Raw genomic sequence first — 20,195 nt, forward strand, 5'->3', positions numbered from 1 at the left:
CTCCTCCTCCCCACCCCATCCTTAAAGTCACCTTGTTTCCAGTGCTCATCAATCTCTGTTGTGGATCCTTACTCCAGCAGGCCATATAGGCCCTCCTCCCTCTTTATCTCCCTCCACCTCTTTCACTTCCTCGTTCTTCCATCTTCCCCTCCCTCTCCTCGAGCCACACACGCTAAGAATAACTTTGTGCTTACGGGAACACCACAATGTCTTTCTCTCCACAATCTACTGCCATTGGGTACAATCTAAAAGCTAATTTCATAAAAAAAAAAGGTTCTCCTTAACCTGGATATAGATTAAAAAATTAAAAACTGGTTCCCAAATGACCTTCATGATGTTCTTATTAGTATATACATAGCAACAGGACAAAGTTGGGCCATGTGCTCTCATGCTTTCCCCGTCTTGTGATATCAGTGAACACTAACAATCTACATCCTTGCTCGTGGCTCCACGGGGCTCTACTTTCTTCTCTGAGTCTTCTATTCTTTATTTCCCTCCACCGTCTCAATCCCCCCCCCCCCCCCCCTTCCTTTCATCTCCACCCTCCCTCGCCATCCTCCCCCTGCCCCGCCACCTTCCGATCTCGGATCACCTCCTCTCCGCTCATTCTTCCACCTTTCCTATTTCGCTCCTCCGTCTCTTGTTTGAAGTGAGAAGGTTGGATTGGGTGACAGATCTCTTAAAGACTTTCAACTCCAAAGGACTTGAGGCAACGACTCCCACAGACAAGTTCTAATAGAGAGACGGGAGGAGAAGAAAAGAGACCAAATAAACTGCAGAGAGGAAAAAGAGAGTGAGATGGAGGGAGGCAGATAGCAATTTTGTTTTCTTCTCGCCATCGAGTGCCCCAAGAGATGATGGAGGGTCTTTGATGTGGGATGTTTCCGTTCTCTACCTCTCCCTCCCTCTCCCTCTCTCTATCGCTTTCTTTTCCTTTGTCCTCTGGTTGTTTCACGTCCTCCCTCTCCTTTGTTTGTGTGGTTATTTATTTCATTCGTTCCTTCCCGTCTGTCAATTTGCATCAGGCAGAGACATGGGAAAGTGGAGGGATGGGGGAATAGGAAAACTTTTTGCTTTGCTTTCATAAACAAGGCGAGCCAGATCTGAACTTTAACTTCAGAGCTTTGAAGTTTTTGAAGTTGACACTTAATGGTGCCGGATTGATGTCTGTGCATTCATGTATGCATGCTCGTTTGTGGGTAGGTGCTGTTCCAAGTGGTGTGTCTTTGAGAAATCGCTGTCTTGCTCTTTTCTCTCGCTCAAACGCACGCTTGTGTGCACGATGGCTTTGTACCGGTTTCAGATGGGGGCGCGGTGAACGGAGGTTTTATAATGGACACTGGTTCACTGGTTCACCTACACACACACACACACACACACTGCTCTGTCCAGCTGGCATCTTCTCATGCATAGCAGTGCACCTGTTCTCTCAAACTCCAATCATGATTTTCTGACAAGATGCCAAACTTTTTCCTGCCACCTCCATCAACTGCATTTCACTTCATTGTGGTCTAAAGGTTAACCTTGGAGTTGGTGGAGTTTGTTTAAATAATGGAGGAACATCACAATGATGGTTTGAATTTAAATCCTGATTTCGTAAAATATATATATATATATATTGTTCACACAAGATCCGTATCATTTATGCACAAGATTGGTCTAATATCTTGCGCACAAGATAATACAGACCCCCCGAAGTCCTGAAAGATTATGGAGTTTCTTTTATCAGCTGGGCCAAAGATAAAAATGTGCGAGCACAAGGAAATAACATGCACAACGTATTATCTTGTTCACACATGATCCGAAGCTTGTTCACACAACCATTTTATGTCGTGCGAACAAGATAAATAAATTCCATGATTTTCAGGTCTCTGTAAAAAGGAGTCAGTAGGGCAAAACATGTCAAGATACCGGTTGGTGATAGTAAATTCATTCTGCTGACTACATTAACAAGTTTAAAATTTAAGTCTGTGTAATACAGGCCAGGTCTCCTCAGGAGGGTTGCTTTTTCAGAAGGTGGTTAAAAGAGAGAAAAGTGCTTTTTGAATATTAAAGCATGTAAACATGTTCTAGTTGAAACCCAAAACATAAGTCCCTATTAAATTAATATCTCATTGCCACACTAACTGTGTCAACGGCTTAAACTGTATGTCAAGGCAAAATATTTCCCAAATTCACACCAGATATGAGACACCAACAGCTTAACTGTAAGAATACTGGTGTGCAAGTCTTAAGCCCTTGATTATAAATGTTTTGACAGCATTTTGGGTGCAAATTCAGGAGGCTCGTCTCGCTTCACAACATGGAGACCCATATACAGCGAGCTCGAATCTCTGTGTGTGGTCGCCTCTCGTCACTGAAAACCAAGGAAAGCAGCAGACAGGAAACGGATGTTACGCAGGCCTTGATTTTTTCAATCATATCTGGGGGGAATTTCGGCAAATGCAAGTAAAATATAGACGTTGCTTATCCCACACTAATCCCCCGCATGAAACACAGGCCGGGGGGTAATTTCAAAGTCACGTGAGGTCCCCATGTATTACTATTCCCATGCGAACAGGGCTTTAGTCACAAGCTCTTTGAAAATCTTTACATGTTTGGCTACAATTCTCTCCCTCCTACTGCTCCCTGAGAGATCTCCAAGTGACATCCCAGCCCAGCAGAAGCAGCCTCCTCTCAGGCAAGAACACCATGCCATTTCCCCTTTGAAGCCCGCATGAGGAAGTCAACCACTAGGAACTCAGATCCCAAACGGGCCCTAGCGCTCTTTGAAATACTGAACAGCAAAAAAAACATGGAAGAAGCACTAGAGCTCGGGAGGGGACAGACTGCATGTGTAAATGTCAGAGGGATTAGTGTGTGTGTGTGTGTGAGATACTACATTAAAAAAAAGAAGATCCAGATAATGCAACAGACTTGAGAACAGAATGTTTGTTTAAATCATTGAAAAAAATGACATTTTTCATAAGAATGTGACATGATTCCAGTGTCTGCATGTGATGATTATAAGACTGCGGTGTTATTTCAACTGGTTTGTTGAATGGTATTCTTGCCGTGCTTTAAGTTATTTGTTGGGGTCTTTTTATACCATTTGACTGTACATTTAGACTTTATGAACCCTATATGGAGGTAAAATGCTGCCTCCTATTTCTTTCATGTGGCTACATCGTACGCATTGCATTTTTACAAGATTAACCCATAGTAGTATTAGTAGTCTTAGTATTAGTATTCGGGTCAAATTTACCTGTTTCAAGTTTTAAAAGAAGAAAAATGGTACAAGTAAACATTTTTTCTAGATGAAACTCATTTATAATTTAGCACACATACTATACCCCACACATTTACATCCTTCATATGGTCTTTGGGTCAATTTGACCCGCAAACACAGACACATAGAAACATACCCACACACACACATACACAGACACAAACACACACACAGAGAGAGACACACGCAGACACACACAGACACAAACACACACACAGAGAGAGACACACGCAGACACACACAGACACAAACACACACACACACACACACACACACACACAATGTTACATTATCACTTTCCTACACTATTTACCCTGTCATGTGTAATCTGTCATCTGAAAACCGTTATTCCATAACGTTCTAAACATCAAATATTTTTTCGCACTATATGCCTGCACATCAAGGTGGTGGGACAAAAGAGATAAATACCTCTACATCACAGTACAGAATATTCCACCCTCAGTATGACCAACAGATTTAGCTGTCAGAGGGCTTTAGAGCTCATATTTTGAGAGAGTCGGGCCCACAGTGATGTGGAGGAGGAAGATGTCTCTGAATGTGAGGATAATTTAGACATCAATTCAGAGTATTCTGTAATGAAAACATTGTCTCACTTCATTTTTTCCAAGACAAGCATGATTCATGGCACCCAAGTCTTGAGTATCGTGGATTTTTTTAACATCAATTATGACTTATTTTCCAAAAAACGATCACACTTCCATTGTTAATTGCGTTCTAGTAGAGACTGATTGCAATTGTTAAACATATATGTCATCTCTATTGTTTGAAATTGAGATAAAGACAATATATATTAATGGTTTATGAAGTAAAATTTTGTATCAGAATTGTTTTTAATACCCCAAATATGTCCCGGGTCAATTTGACCCGAGGGATACCAGAGGGTCTCAAAAGTGAAGACCATACAAGGGTTAAGAGCAAGAGTGCATTGCAACAGTTCCTGGACACCAAAACAACATGTACACAAAAAGCAATAGGGATTGCAGGAGCTCCCTTGTGGGCATTTTATGCATGTCCTGACATCCTATCGAGCCAATCAGTGTCAATCTCATCACCATCAATCACATCCACAGCACCATCAGATCCAGGATCAGATTATCCCCACGTCGATTCTTAGCACCGACTCAGCACATCGACACGCTGCATATGTGTTCAGCAGCTGTGCGAAACGATCACCAAAAGGCCAGATGTTGTATCTAGCACCTCAATAGCAGCGAAAATGAACCGGATTGATTAGAGCTCCCATCTGCCGCGCTTGCACGGTGTTAATAAACCGGCTGGGGAGCGCTTTTCATTAGAGAGGGAGGTTACCCGAGGCTGAGTGCTCAAAGGTTACACCAGGTTATATCGGAGGGAAGAGGTGAAATATACGGCACTGCTGAGGTAAAGCAGATATAGATGGAAGGAGAGACAGATATACTCAGAGTCAAACAAACAGACCAGAGGGGCTTGTGCAATCAATTAAAATGCACAGCAAGGCAGGGAAAAGGCTAAAGCATGCTGAAGAGTGGCATGGCCGAGCTTTGTTTTCCCGGAGAATCTAAACGGTTCAGGGGCACAGGGGAGACTATTCTGCTTCACACCTTCACAAGCCAAGAATGAATGGAAAAGTACTGCTGTTGTATTACTGCAGCTGTTTACTGCTCCAAACTGAGACCACATGTTTTACCATAGATTCCCATCGTTGGCATTGATTTCAATTTGCATGATCTGGGTAACAGTAAAAGTTGAAATAATAGAAACCGCTATCATCGTTCGTCTGCTGAAGACATAACAGAGCTAAGAATGAAGGGGCCATGCCCAGGGGGGAAATGGATGAGAAAATGATCATTGTCATTTGGCTGAAGACAGACCATGTGTTTTGCGGACATACAGTAGATGGTGCTGCATCAGATAATAATGCAGACACACCCCACACACATCATCACTCTCGTGTTAGTAGGCCAGTTACATCACCCTCCGTGAAGAATACGTGTCTGCTTCACATAGTGTTTGTTTTAGAATAGCATCAGTAGATTGGCACCAACATTGTGTGTTTTGACAAACTGTGAGGGATCTTCCCATTACCTGAGGAGCACCAAGGTCAAAGCATTTTTTAATGAAGCAGGGTTCCCACAATGCATTCTTAATGAAAGGACGGGGGCTAAATGTTCTTGGTGTGTTGTCAACATTACACTATTTTCTTTTAGGTTGCTATTGATTTTTGAATAAGTCAACAAAATATATATAAGCCTCGTCTACAAGCTGGAACATTAACATGTCATCCCAGGAGAAACACTCGCTGGAAGTCTGGTTTTGTACATAGGAATCAGAGATAGGAAAAGTTAGTAAACGAATATTAAATAAATGAAGGGGAGTTTAAAAATTGATACATACAGTTTATATTGACTCACCCAAAACTAACAGAAAGCGAAGTAAGTCTAGAGTTTGAGTGAAGGTTTTGAAAGTATTTCATCAATCTTCAATCTTTTGAAATTCAAACCTAGTAGCGAATCTTCTCAAGGTTGAGGGATACAATGTCCCTCAGCTACTGAGCGTGGTTGGGCAGGGCAGTGTCTCTCCATCTTAGTAATGCTGCACTTCTGGTCACACGAGAGGTGAAGGACAGTGTGTGATGTCTGGTGGTTCCATTAAAGAGCAATCAGAAGGCTGGGTTCGAGGTCAAAATCCAGCCAGAGAGTTAAGTTGAGGGTTATATTAATTCAAGTAAGTTCAATTATTAATAAGTATTCTGAACAGGCTGTCTGTTGTGGAAACGCTGTGAACATCCACCTTAGTAATACTACATGGAGGCACATGCAGGTTACAGTTTAATTAGCCAAAACTCTGAATAATGAAATGTTGTGGTACTTTAATATTTTTATATATAGAGAATATCAAATATTTTAGTGTGTGGCGTGATCCCTGTCTGTCATAGTTGTTTGAGCAAGGTTCTATGCCTTCTTTTTTTTTCTTTTTTTTTGGTGCCGTGACACCATGACCAAACAACTCAAATATTGGAGGTGTTGGTAGATGAATCTGTATGGGCAAAGCTAGCTGGTTTTATTCTAAGTGTACATAACATTTACATGATTATTTAGGATATGGATGACTTTCTGAGTTAAGAACCACATAATCCAATGATGACACGGTCACCCTCTCTCTCTCTGACAGATCTGTGACAAGGAGTGGCATTACTACGTCATCAACGTGGAGTTCCCGGTGGTGACGCTCTATGTGGATGGGGTGACCTACGACCCCTACCTGGTGACTGACGACTGGCCCATCCACCCCTCGCAGATCGACGTGCAGCTCACGGTCGGCGCCTGCTGGCAAGGTGAGTGGGCAAAACTCAGCGTCGATGACGCCGAAGGAGAGGCGGTGACGATGAAACGATGATAAGCCTGCAACTGTAACAAAAGTTGGAATATAAAAGAGAAGGCTATTTTGGTAATCTGCTGATTGAATATGGTAAGTTCAAGAGTATGAATAATGTTATTACTCAGGGACTCATTGAGTGTTGAACATGTTCTTTGGCCTTGAATGAGCAATTAAGAGGAGCACTTAGTGTGCCTTTGACAAACGATTGAACCCGTGTGAATGAAGGCGTACAATAAAAGTCCCCCCTAAACTGATAGCTGCCACTAATTGCACAAGGGCAGAAAGAAAGGGCACTTTTTCACACAGCGGATCTTACCGTTGATTTGATCGGCCGAATAGACTGCGCAATGATGCTTAGCCTCAGATAAAGAGTCAAGATTTCTTTTCTGTGCAGGGAGCAGGAGTGGGTCATCTTGTGTCGCTTTCTTCCCCGGTGGTGAAACCCTCCTCCACCTCCTCCTCCTCTTCCTCCTCCTACCCTCCCCGGTTCTTTCACCGAATACCAGCTTTTAGGAGGATTAATAGTGCCTTGAATGGAAAAGAGAGTTCAGAGACTATTCCTGCTTTTCTAGTCGTGGGCTAAGCCTCAGTTAAGAGTTGTAGAGGGGATGCTGGAATCTGAACGTTTTGCCATTAGTTACAACAGATTTCCTTTTCAATGCACCGAGCTAAAAGTGTCCGACGTGTTGATTGCAAACACATTGCAAAGATGAGCTCATATGTTGTCTAAGTGGCTCCTGGAAGAAGAAATTCTATATTTGCAGAGATGCAGTATAGTGGCTTCATCTTTGCTTTTCTGTTGCATTGCTGAACGGCATCGCGGATAAAAGGCAGATGATATTAGATTGATAGCATGCGAGCGGATGGCAGATTAAATTAAAAGATTTGTCAGTTCACAAACACTATGGCTGCAGACAACAGTGATATTTTTTGTCATAGTTAATGAAATAGCATGATATCATTTCACGGTTGGTAACATTTAACTGGTCAGTCAGTATCGTGTGATGGAAAAGCATTATTTCCTGACCACAGTCAATGAGTATAATTTAGAATCACCATATTTCAGATATTCATACAAAGAGAACATTCTTCTCTGGTTTCAGCCTGGAAAATGAAACCTGCCATTAGGGGCGGTGAGCACACATGAATCAGTTTTTATTAGTAGGGCAGTGTTAGCGTCGAAAGATGATCTGGAATAAATACTTCCTCAGAAGCTATTTAAACCCTGATTAAAAAACAAATCTCAAACGTAATGACATTTAAAGATATTGAATATCATTACGAAGTTGGATTCTTGAGTTTAAAATGAGTGTAGTCTTACTTAACATATAGAAGCTGTTGGTTTAGAGGTATTGATAGTGACAATAGTCATATTTACATTCAAATATCAAGCAAATGTTCAGCAAAATTCTGCAAAAAAAAAGGAAACGTCAATTAGGCAAACAAGGAGGTGAGTTAAATGTTCACTACGGACTAAAATGACATGATATATGATCTGTGGATTATCTTGAGTAGCCAGGTCATAATTTTTGGAAAGAGACATTGTTTTTCAAACATGTATTTTTTTACAAGCCTCGTGCCATAATCCCGTCATATTCAAGAGAAGGTAGGTATCTCCAAAACCACACAACTCACACCAAAACAGTCTAGATTGCTAAATAAATCTACAGGTGAGAGAGGTGTGTTTTCAATCTGCACCTTTTCAAATGAGTAAGTAAAACAACGTAACATAAGTGTGAGAAAAGCATGTAACAAACATCATTATCATAACTTCAAAATAAAACGCAACACTTTGCAACACAAATAGACACTCCAAGCTGTCCTATGTGTTGGTATGAGACGCTGACATCGTGTCAGTATTTAACACCCTTGGAATAACATTGTTAACACTACGTGGAGTAATTAAAAGGCGTGAGATACTGGGACTTCTTGCAGCACCAAAGCGGTGAATTCTCCAGCTGTAAAATGTGCTTTTATCCATTGTCATTCTCTCTTAATCTCTAATAGAAAGGTTGACCCAGCCCGTCCTTCTTCCTTCACCTTTCAGGGTAAATGCTGGCTACGCAGTTTTCCGCACAGTCGGCCTATATTTATGCTTTGACCTGGCGGAGTGTGTTCATGGTCAGAAGTGTGAAACAGTCAGGCAGCAGAGAGCAACGCCCTCATCTCGGCTTATTCTTCTTTTACCCTCGACTGTGTAATCACACGCCGCTGGATTCCCTCATCTCAGCAGGCGACCATGGGCAATTGACTATTAGTCACATGCGCAGATCAAACCATGAATATAGCTGTGTGTATACATCATAATGGCTAAATGCAGGCACAAAGACGCAGAGACCAGGTACACTTATCTGTTGCTCTCTTGGCAATGACGCAAATACAGCTGCGGAAAAGGCAGACTGAAGATCTATTGAGCAAGGAGCGCTGCACAGAGTCGGCAAATAGAGCTGACGCCACGTAAAAAAGCAGCCTCTCCCGAAAGTGGAATGATCAGCGGTTTTATCACCCATATCATTCCCGCTCCGCAGCCTCTCACTAATCCCCTTTCCTCTGCCTGGGACCCTTAATGGTTTCTCTGGCCACGGCCTAAATTGATAACATCTGTCAGGGAGGGCCCTAGCGGATAGGTGGACATCTAAAGAGAGGGTGTGTTGGAGGGGGATAGCACCTGAGTTGAGGGGGGGGAGCAAGTCAAGCATAAAGTAAGTAAATGCAAATGTGATCTTCTTGTTATAAGGAAGACTCTGCTCCCCTGGTACCTGGCAGGGGATCAGCAAGCACTTACATGTTGGCTTTAAATATGCAAAGCAGCCGTGGGTTGTTTTTACTGAACCGAAACCAAGAGCTGGATCACCAACATTCAAGTGAATTCACGGCACTTTTAACTTTGGTCCTTGCTTGTAAACATGCAAAGACAGAATTAGGCTCCTCATTTCTAGCCGACCAATTAAAATTTGTATATTTGAGTGGTTGCAGGTGATGGAGGGATGGAAGGAAGGCAGAATAAACATGAACAGTGCTTTTTTAAACGTAATCTGTAACCTGTAGCCATTGATATGCTTACTCTTGGTGCAGTTATGGCACTGCTGAAGGTAGCACCTTAACTTTACTCCTATCTTCCATCTGTCCGGTAAAAAAATGATTTGTCAGTCGCTCATCTGGGAAGACAGACAGGTAGATGAACAGACAGTTGGTTCAAATGGTCTGGGTAGATTTTACAATCAGGACGCAATAGGACTCCGCTGGAGAGGCAACAAGAGAGCGCTATCCAACTGACTGTGTACGATCTACCTGTAGTTTAGCAATCACAGCAATGGCTCTGACTTGAATGTCTTTCACTTTCACACCAGGAAAATAACACATGATAAAGTGTTTCCAGTAGTGGTCAGATGTGTCTCCACCTGCACAGGCGGTACTTTTCAGATCCTGGACACATCCATTAGGGCAGCATGTGTCTGCATCATCCACAGGGAGTTAGGGTTACCTGGGTCTAGCTTTGGACCGTCTGATGAAGTGCAGCCAATGGGGTTTTGAAATGAGGATTCCCCTATTTCAGTTACTGTAGAAGATTACATAGTATTTCTTCAGTCACCAACTGGATTCCCTGGTTCAAACGCTATATGTATCTGATCCAGCAACGGCATGCGTCTGGGAAGTCACTCAATGCACAATCAGCACCCAGGACCTGCTGTTACATTTTTTTAAACGGGGGGTCATACTCAAACCATGTGGAAAGGTCGAGAAGCGTGTGGACAGGAGGTAATGGGTGAACCATCGTCAGCTGGCTGTAGGGTTAGACGGTGAGTTAACATGGGAGCTGCTTTCCAGTTCCACTATAATCTTCAATCCCAGTTCATTGGGACCACTTCCCAATCGTGAACTGGAACGTACAATAACTCAGAAGTAGGCTACAGTAGCCAGGAGGGTCTCTTCTTTAATGCAGAGATAACGGACACACATGCACAAACTCAGTGATTGAACACACAGCAACTGGCAATCAGACTGTGGCTTTTAGATCTTTTTTTTTTTCTTTCCTATCTACATTCAAGAGTGTGTCCTTTTCAATTTGAGAGCCTCATTTCCCATTCAGAATTCATAGCATTTTCCCTGAAAAAATAGCCCCCATTTGCACTGGGATTTGCTCTGCTTCTGCTCTAACTGTATGTTTGTACTCAGATATAACGTTGCTTGCACAGATTTTTACTGTCTTGTATATGAGATCCTTTTTTTACTATGTTTATAAGTGATGATTGCTATATTTTATGGTTATGGTGAGGTCTGCCTTCATTCTGTGGTACCAAACCTGTTTGCATGTTGCCTAGGCTATTTATTTGAATGATTATTAGTGATGATTGTGATGTTTTTATGGTGATGGTGATGTCCGTCTTCATTGTGGTATCAAACTTGTTTGTACATCGCCTCAGACAAAGGCGTCTGCCAAGAAACAGTAAAGTAAAGTAAAGAAATACCACACTCATAAATACATGTAGGGGGGGGAAAGCTCCACATGTACACACCTTCCCGATGCTGCAAAACAAGTTGAGAAAAGAATATAAAACCATCGTTCCCTCCTTGACTGCAAGAATCAATCAGAAGTGCACCGAGAGTCTAGATCGATACATTGATAGAGAGACAGACTGATGGGTTGAGCTCTAGCTAACGTGCATACCAAAAAGCAGTCACAAAAACAATGTGTATGATTGCTTTTGGAGTGTTATATGATGCTGTTCTTTAACGTCAGTGCTTTGGGAGGATTACTGAGTTGGAGAAAAGGGAAGAGAAAGTGAGGGAATAAGTGAAGTTTTCGTACCGAGTCACCTTTTAGCTAATGAGTGGTTTGGAGACTTCTCTTCGCTGGTGTTGGCCTTTACGGAGCTCAGAAAACATACTCTAAATATGTTGAATCGTTGCTGCGAGCAACACTTGCACTCTTACAGGAGCACCCTGCTGCTTAATCAGCGAATGGAGAAACTGAGCATGCTTCATAAGGCCAATTATGGCCATGATTTGGTCATCATGGCTCATAATTAGAGAGTGGATAAGGGCACGCTTAGTTTGATTATCTTGGAGCGTGAAAGGGACTTGTATAAGCCAAACATGACACTGTGGTGATACTGTGGATAAAACCAAACCCACTTATTAATATCCACATGAGGATTGTGTGACCCATGTTATGTTTTTAAAGAATGTAGAGAAGCACTTATTTCTGCTAGGTCTTCTGATTCATTATTGTACAGTCGCTGGTATGAAATCACCAGGGTATAGACCAATAGACCTGAAACAATTTCCATTCCCGAAAGGCATTTTCTGAACTGTTTTATGAACGTTGTTTGTATGTTTGTGTGTAGGTGGCGAGGTGACCAAGCCACGGTTCACTCAATACTTCCGGGGCAGCCTATCTGGACTGACTATCCGACCCGGGAAGATCGAGAGTCAGAAAGTCATTTCCTGTCTGCAGGCCTGCAAAGAGGGACTGGACATCAACTCCCTCGAGAGCCTGGATAAAAGTATAAAGGTATTGTTCATGCTTTTTTTTCAGAATTTTGCATATATCATGTGGTACAACCGTCCCGACTTTACTGAATGTACATTCAACATACATCCTCCTCTGGTGCGTGCACACACACACACACACACACACACACACACACAATAAACGCACGTTGTGATTCCAGATGACACAAAAAAACATCACCACAGCTAAATCACCGGTTGGCTTCTTTGCCACCCCTCAGACACCCCCCACACCCCCACAACACTTTCACCAGCTCAGCTAATCCATCTCCCTGCACTGTGGAAGATAGAGGGCAGACAAGATGGATAGGGGTTTGTGTAGACTCAAGGCCCGGCCCCCCTCTACCCACCCATCGTCAGCCCCTTTGAGTATTTTTTTCTCTTCCTCGATTCACTCTTCTTCTCTTCCCTCGCTCCTGCTGCTCTTTCCATCGAGCTCCCTGTGCTGTGATCCACAAAGAGATCGGCGCCAGCCTTTTTGAGAAGACAAGGTGGGATGAGGAGAGGGCCTCTCTGGGGCCAGTGTACTTTATCTTTTTGAGAGCGATTTCATTTTCTTCTTAGCGGAACACTCGTCTGGCTCACCATAAGTCCACAGGAGGCTTAAGGACAGCATTTAGCCAAGCAGGTGCAGGGCTGGCACAGCACAATCACAGGAAAATAACAGGGACAGAAGGAAAGAACCGGGGGTTGGGGGTGGGGGGGGGTGGATCGACATCAAGTATAGTGACAGAGGACAGAAGATGAGAATAGACAGCATGACAGGGGACGGTGTGAAGGAGAAAATGACAGGGGAGAGAGTGCATGGAGAGCCTCATGGAGTGCCGAAGAACTGTCACCCTGCTGCTTGAGAGCCAGTTTTAGGAAATGGGAGACCGAGCCCTCCACAGTGCGGATCACTCAGGAGACCACTAAACCCTCTTTAAATGAAACAAGGGCCCCAAATCCCTACCGTCAATCCGTGCAGGGGAACACACTCCACTGTCAAACTTACTTTCCTTTAGTGTTTTCTCACCTCTTGACTTAAAGGGCCTTCCACGTGTTTTCTACAGGTTTTACACCATTTATACATTCATGCTTTGAACCTTTTAACCAACCAGCTAAAATACGTTAATTGTGACATGTTTACCTCCCTTGGTGTCTTTGTGATTGATGACTAGAACTGCAGGTTAATCTTCTCCTGTGCAAGAGTCAATTATGACAGGCGAGTCAGACAAAGCATCTTAATTGGAACTGATTGAATGCAGCTATAAAGGCTCAGGTCTTCTGACATGTGTTTTCTCTCTCCACAGTTCCACTTTAACCCAGCCCAGTCTATCTTGGTGATGGAGGGAGAGGACTTGGAAAACATGAACGCCGCCGTGAGGAAAGTATCCTACATCAACTCCCGTCAGTTTCCCACATCAGGCATCAGACGTCTGCACATCTCCACCGCCGTCCAGTACGTACTACACCTCTTTTCTTTTGTTTTCCCTCCTTCCTTCTTGTTGCTATTTTAAACTCAAACTTTCTATCTACACTTGTTTCCTGTTAATCCTCTCACATTGTCTCGGGTTCTCTGCATTTCCTCTCCCAGATGTGACGAGTGCTAAGCCACCTCGACACTTCTGTTAAGTGTTAAGAAAACACAGTAGATATCACAGTCTGACTGATGCATAATTCCCTTTTCCATGCATTGATCCCAACCTCTCTCTCTCTCTCTCTCTCTCTCTCTCTCTCTCTCTCTCTCTCTCTCTCTCTCTCTCTCGCTTGCTGTATCTCTTTTCCTCTTCTGTCACATTTCTTTTCCCTTTAATACACCATTTTCTGTTCGCTGTCGCCACCGGGGCCAGTTTTTACATTTTCATGTCGTGTATTAATAATTACGCCTGGATTTTGCCAGAGGAATGAGCGAAAGAGAGATAGAAAAAGGGAGGGGAAAACAGTGTGGAAGAGAGAGGGAGAGAGGGGGGGGGCTGGCGGGTAAAACAACCTCCCTCGTGGGTAACCATTAAAATTCATGATTGTTTTAAATATATGTAGACCCCTGCAGTGCAGCCCTGGGAGTTCACTCTCCGCCCTCCTGTTGGGTTCGATGCACGGCCACGGGACGAGAACTAGCACAGCAGTGTGTGTGTGTGTGTGTGTGTGTGTGTGTGTGTGTGTGAAGCAGAGTCATCTCAGCTAGAGGCACGCCGATTATCAAGGAATACATTATGCTAATGATGGCTAAGCTTGCGTCATTTCTAAATGTTGTTTAAATGAAGTTTTTCTTGCGGACTGCTGACTGGTCTGCTCGTGGCCATAGCTGAGTGTTTTGTGTGTGTGTGTGTGTGTGTGTGTGTGTGTGTGTGTGTGTGTGTGTGTGTGTGTGTGTGTGTGTGTGTGTGTGTGCGCGTGTGTGTGTGTTTCTACAACGGGTGGAAACAGCACGAAACATGACTTGCGGATACGTGTGGCAAATGTGTGAGAGGGTATCCATTCAAAAACATGTGTAGAGACTCATTGATGAGGTGAATCTTAGCTTCCAGTTTATTTAATACTCGCATCCAGAGGAGACACCAGTGGAAAAAGAAATTCTCCTCAACTAAGTTAGTTATGCTGAGAGCCTGAAACATGGCCTCCTGCCATAACACGGAATAAAACTCCCCTCGCTGCTACCGACGGTACCTCTCCTCACAAATGCCCGGTGATTAAATATTTCCTGCCCATGCAATTAAACGTGTTTCTTGTTGACACCTAGTAAAAGCAACTGTTGCAGGCATCAAGACAATAATTAAGCAAACAGCGTTAATCTTAACAACAGCCCCTGAGGAGCCCTGTTTTTTTTGGGGGGGGGGGACAAACTTATTCCATTTCATTAGAATATCCTTCCAGAATAGATATACACCCACAAATACTTTTTCTTTCACTTGTTCCTGTTAGAATCATCTTTTTCTATCTAGTCTACCAGGGTGCTGACTGCTCTGTTATGAAAATCAGATTCTACAATCCGCATATCTGATTCAACATAGGTGTTACGCCAGATGCTCTACCTGCTGCAATGGTATATGGTATACTGTATGCTTTGCTGGAGGGAATAAACCCATGCAAGCTGTAATAACCACTCCACTATTAATACATGGTGTGAACTGTATGCTCCATATGAAAATATGGTTATAGAATGTAAAAAGACACTACTTTTTGCAAATAATAAAACACTTTTGTTTGATTGTAATGTCTCTGAACTCTCAACATACTGCCCACCATAGAGTAAAGTACTGAGATATAGGAGAAAGTAAATGAGTGAACGAGGGAGTTATTTCAAGGCAGCCTGTAATTAGCATCTTAGATCTTCCTCACTGTTCATGAACTTCTCCAACAAAATAACTAAAAGATATAAAGCCTACTGACATATTTCAATGTCATGTTAATTATATATACCTGTTAAAGAATACAGCGGCCGATACAGCAAATAAACATTTGTCAGATGTCTTGACATGTCTCTGCAGGACGTTGTAATTAATATCATTCATTATGTCTGCATAATGTGAACTAGATCCAGGTTTCAGCTACTGCGCATGCTGCCGCTAATAGGGTTATTAAATGGAACTCAGCCATCGTTAATAACCTGTGTTTGTTCTGCATTTCAAGTAAAAAATACCTGACAAATACCTGTTGCTTTCCTTGGCTGTAAATATTTATCTGGGATGTTGATAATGAATGATGAATGATGCTTTTGAAGAAAATGCAATTGCTGCGTATTAGCAGTGAAGAGGCAATAGCTGCATGACTAGAAAATGATTTGATATTGTGAGAAGCATTCACACGTAGTTGTATACATGGCATTTCTGGCCCGTTGATTAATTCTGGCCCGTTGTGCTCCAGAATTAATCAGAATTCAGAAGTCAAATGTGTGATTAACAGGGTAAACTCATTAGAGGTGCAACAGTACAACACACAGCTTTTCTAGGATCCATCCATCATCTACCGCGTATCCTGTATTCAGGGTATTCTATCACAGGGCCGACATGTAGAGACAGACAGGTAACCAGTCTATCACACGGCTGACATGTAGAGACAGACAGGTAACCAGTCTATCACAGGGCTGACATGTAGAGACAGACAGGTAACCAGTCTATCACAGGGCTGACATGTAGAGACAGACAGGTAACCAGTCTACCACAGGGCTGACATGTAGAGACAGACAGGTAACCAGTCTATCACAGGGCCGACATGTAGAGACAGACAGGTAACCAGTCTATCACAGGGCCGACATGTAGAGACAGACAGGTAACCAGTCTATCACAGGGCCGACATGTAGAGACAGACAGGTAACCAGTCTATCACAGGACTGACATGTAGAGACAGACAGGTAACCAGTCTATCACAGGGCTGACATGTAGAGACAGACAGGTAACCAGTCTATCACAGGGCTGACATGTAGAGACAGACAGGTAACCAGTCTATCACAGGGCTGACATGTAGAGACAGACAGGTAACCAGTCTATCACAGGGCTGACATGTAGAGACAGACAGGTCCCCATCCTGCATGTCTTTGGACTGTGGGAGGAAGCCGGAGAACCCGGAGAGAACCCACGCTCACACGGGGAGAACATGCAACCTACACACAGAAGGAACCTGAACCTGACCCGTGAGACCTATGAGTTGCACTACTGTTGAGTACATAACAGACTTTACTTGGGACCTCTTTGCTTATGACTGGTCTTCCTGTCGCCGTGGCTTTGTGTGAGTGTGTGTTAGCACCGGAGAGTGTGTCTGTGTGACCATGTTACCGGAGTGCAACTTCTTTGTGTGCAGAGTGTCATTGATAACATGGGTGATTTAAGATCCAATTTGTTGTTTAAGTACTTCATCCAGAACACACACCATCAGAAAGATTCTTTTCAGCTGAGTTAGTTTCACGGGGAGCCTGGAAAATGGCCTCCCGCCACATCAGCAAGTGTTGGACACCCGTCGCCTCGCCCCCGCCTGCCACGCACAGTATCGCTCCTCGCAAATAAACAGCGGTGTTAATGTTAATTGTTATGTTAATTCCTCCAAATGTGATTACATTTGGTTCGTGCGGACGACTAATAACTGCAATTACTGCAGGCATGGAGAAAATAAAAGTAACCGGCGCTAATCTTTGCAACAGCCCTTTTAGGCTCCCTTGTCATATTTCTTTATAATTAAGTTGGTCTGGTTCCATTTTTTTTTTTTTTTAGCTCGGCAGGCAAACGCAGCATCCGTCTCTCTGCATCACTGAGTTTGTATCTCCCACTGCTCACAACAATGGCTTAGTGCCTGAGCAGCTAACAGACACAAACCACCGGCTGTGGCCACAGGAATGATAAGGAGAGATTACACGATGGCCCGAAACCTGCTTTTGTCTCAAACTGTGGTGTCAGACAACTGACGGATTAGGAGACAAAAGTTTCCATCCAGCTGTCAGCCAAAGTTTTCAAAATTATTATTTTTTTATACTGCAAACATTTTTTTATTTTTTCTGGGCAAAGCTGACGACCCTCCCTCTTAATCTAACTGCCTGCTGGTTGGCCGGGACATTCTCCAAGCCAGGTGGAGGGGCGTGACCCCTTAGGTCAAACAGTACAGAATTATAATGAGTAATCAATCAATTGGCCAGCATACAAACCTGACCCAAAGTACACATGGAAATGATTGATCCAACAGGTGTTTGACAACTCCTTTTTCGTTAGGTGTTACAATATAAATGCATAGTTAGACTGTGTCTCGAATCAATCCCTACAGCTCAATGTATTTACCGTCCACCATGTCTGAATTTAAAGGACTAATTCAAAGCCACCCTCTGCACCCATGTTTGCATGCCCATGTGGATGGTCCGCCATGTTAAGTCATTTATTTTTGTATGTGTTGCTTCTAGCTGTCCACCGCCTACATCACTACTACTTACAGTAACAATGCCCCTGGTTTGCACAACCCCGAAGGAAATATTGTAAAGAGACAGTGCGTATAATAACTCACGCTAAGCAAATATTTCACCATAACACAGCCAGTAACTAAAGCCATATTTCTAAATGTTTTGCTTTGACATCCAGCCAAACCTACTTCCTTTTCTACTGCTTTTCTATTCAGTTTTTCTAATTCTATTCATAGAAATCCTTATAAAACTATCCAGCTCGAGATGAGAAACCATATGGGAATTCATCATATGGATTTATGCATTGCAGCAAGGTTTACATCAGAATGTAGGGGAGAAAATACCAGACACACATTAAAGCTGATATCTTATAGCCCAGGTTTTCAATGCAGGGAATGAGCTTGTCATGATTTCTTGCTGCAGCTACAGAAGGGAGAGAAAGCATTGATGTCCTTCCCACTGACAGATGTTTGTGTGCTTGAAAGGCCTTCAGTGAAATGTAAAAGCAAAAATTGGGTTGTTTGTTCAGCTTTCACGGCTTATGCCATCACCACCCTCAGCACCCACCCACCCACCCACTCTCTCTGTCTTTTTCTCATTTTAGTGTTTCTTGTTTTTCGTTTGATTGATGTGTAATCTGCCTTCTTTACGCTGCGCGTATGTTTGTGTATCAAACTGCATCAGAACGGCTGCGAGTCGACAGATGCCCTCGCTCATTTGTGTTAGTATGGCCGTTCTGCATGTGTCTGCCCTCCCCCTGTGTGGCTCCGTTGTGTGTGTTCACAGCTAGCAAGCTGGAGTCCTGGAAAGCTCGATACACGTCCGTCTGCATAAGGTTGGCAGTGGATGCTGTTCATTTAAACACAGACTGGCACACGCTGTCAGGCGAGCAGGGAGGCAGGAATGTACGTTTGAGAACACATCAGGCACGCTGCTGCAGGTCGGCGTCTGCTGCCCGAGCATCGACGGAGCGCTGTGGTCTGGATTTATCAGCTTTTAGTGCAGCTTTAAGTTCCTGCTGGTATCGATAAGCTTTTTATAGTTGCTGTGATGCTGCACAGTTTTACACTCTGACGCTCAATAGATGAACGTGTTACTTAGAGACGAAGCAAGTGCCGCTCTGTGCCCTCTGTCACCCTTTGGTGCTGCGTATCAACTGGATGGTCCTCATATAAGACCTTCTCTTCACTGAACAAGATTCAACCATGTTGAGTTGAATCAGGGTGAAAATAAGAGAAATGCATTTGGCATACACTCACAGAGGGCAACTTATACGTGGGCGGCACACTGTGCGTGAGAGATTAAAGCCAATGTCACGGTACTGTGAAATAAAACTCAAAACTGTGGTTGTAAGCCTCGATTGTTGTGGATCACACTGCAACACATAAACCCCGGCCTTTTAGGGTTCTACATGAAACTCTGGGAACATAAAAAAGGTTGTCCTTAGAACCACCTGGTTGGGTTCTAGATGAAAATATTGGAATATAAAAGGTTTCTCGTGGGTAGGTTCTAGTTAGTACCTTTAGAAGGGAGAAAGGTTCCAGATAAAACCTCCAGTTTGGGTTCTTTCACAATAGAAGGGTTATCTATGGAACATCTCATGTGGAGTTCTGCAGATGGTTCTCTGAAAGGGTTCTGTTGTAGCCATTTCTCACTCTCCTGCCTTTCCTCGCCTCTCCAGGTGTTTTGGTGAAGACACTTGCATCACAATCCCAGACATCGATGCAGTGGTGATGGTTCTGCAGCCCAGTGAGCCCAGGATAACCATCACCGGAGTGGAGAGGCTGAATCGGCCGGCGTCCGACTTCAGGGCGCCAGGAGGCACAGCTCTGTTCCAGGACCTCCACATCGTCAGCACGGTCACCAGGGCGGACGCGGCCGCGCATCACACAGGTATGGACTATCACACACCTCTGTGCTGACTAAGACATTCATCTAAAGTTGAAGGTTCTTTCATACTCAAAGCATGTTAAAATAAAATCGATACCAACTTTTCCAGCACTAGTTCATGTGCTGGTGAGAACAGTCACGTTGCAATTCTTCAACTGGAAAAGCAGTAAGTGCGTCCTTATTGCATGTAAACTTTTGCAGGCTAACTTTCCGTGACAAGCTCATACTTCAAAAGGGAGGCTTTACGTCTGAATGTACCACACAAAGTGGGAGATAGGTACCTCC

The 20,195-nt window shown here is 43.5% G+C and overlaps 1 protein-coding gene across 1 annotated transcript in view; it reads left to right on the plus strand.

Moving 5' to 3' along the window:
• Positions 1-20,195, plus strand: part of LOC311020200 (calsyntenin-2-like) — a 218,046-nt gene that overhangs the window by 187,600 nt on the left and 10,251 nt on the right. The window contains exons 9-12 of the mRNA XM_084020120.1: positions 6,440-6,602; positions 11,995-12,161; positions 13,453-13,601; positions 19,702-19,913. Of these exons, the coding sequence (XP_083876246.1) occupies positions 6,440-6,602; positions 11,995-12,161; positions 13,453-13,601; positions 19,702-19,913 (691 nt within the window). The remainder of the gene's footprint in view (positions 1-6,439; positions 6,603-11,994; positions 12,162-13,452; positions 13,602-19,701; positions 19,914-20,195) is intronic.

The sequence above is a fragment of the Eutrigla gurnardus genome, assembly GCF_963514095.1.
Source record: "Eutrigla gurnardus genome assembly, chromosome: 10".
Lineage (NCBI taxonomy): Eukaryota > Metazoa > Chordata > Actinopteri > Perciformes > Triglidae > Eutrigla > Eutrigla gurnardus.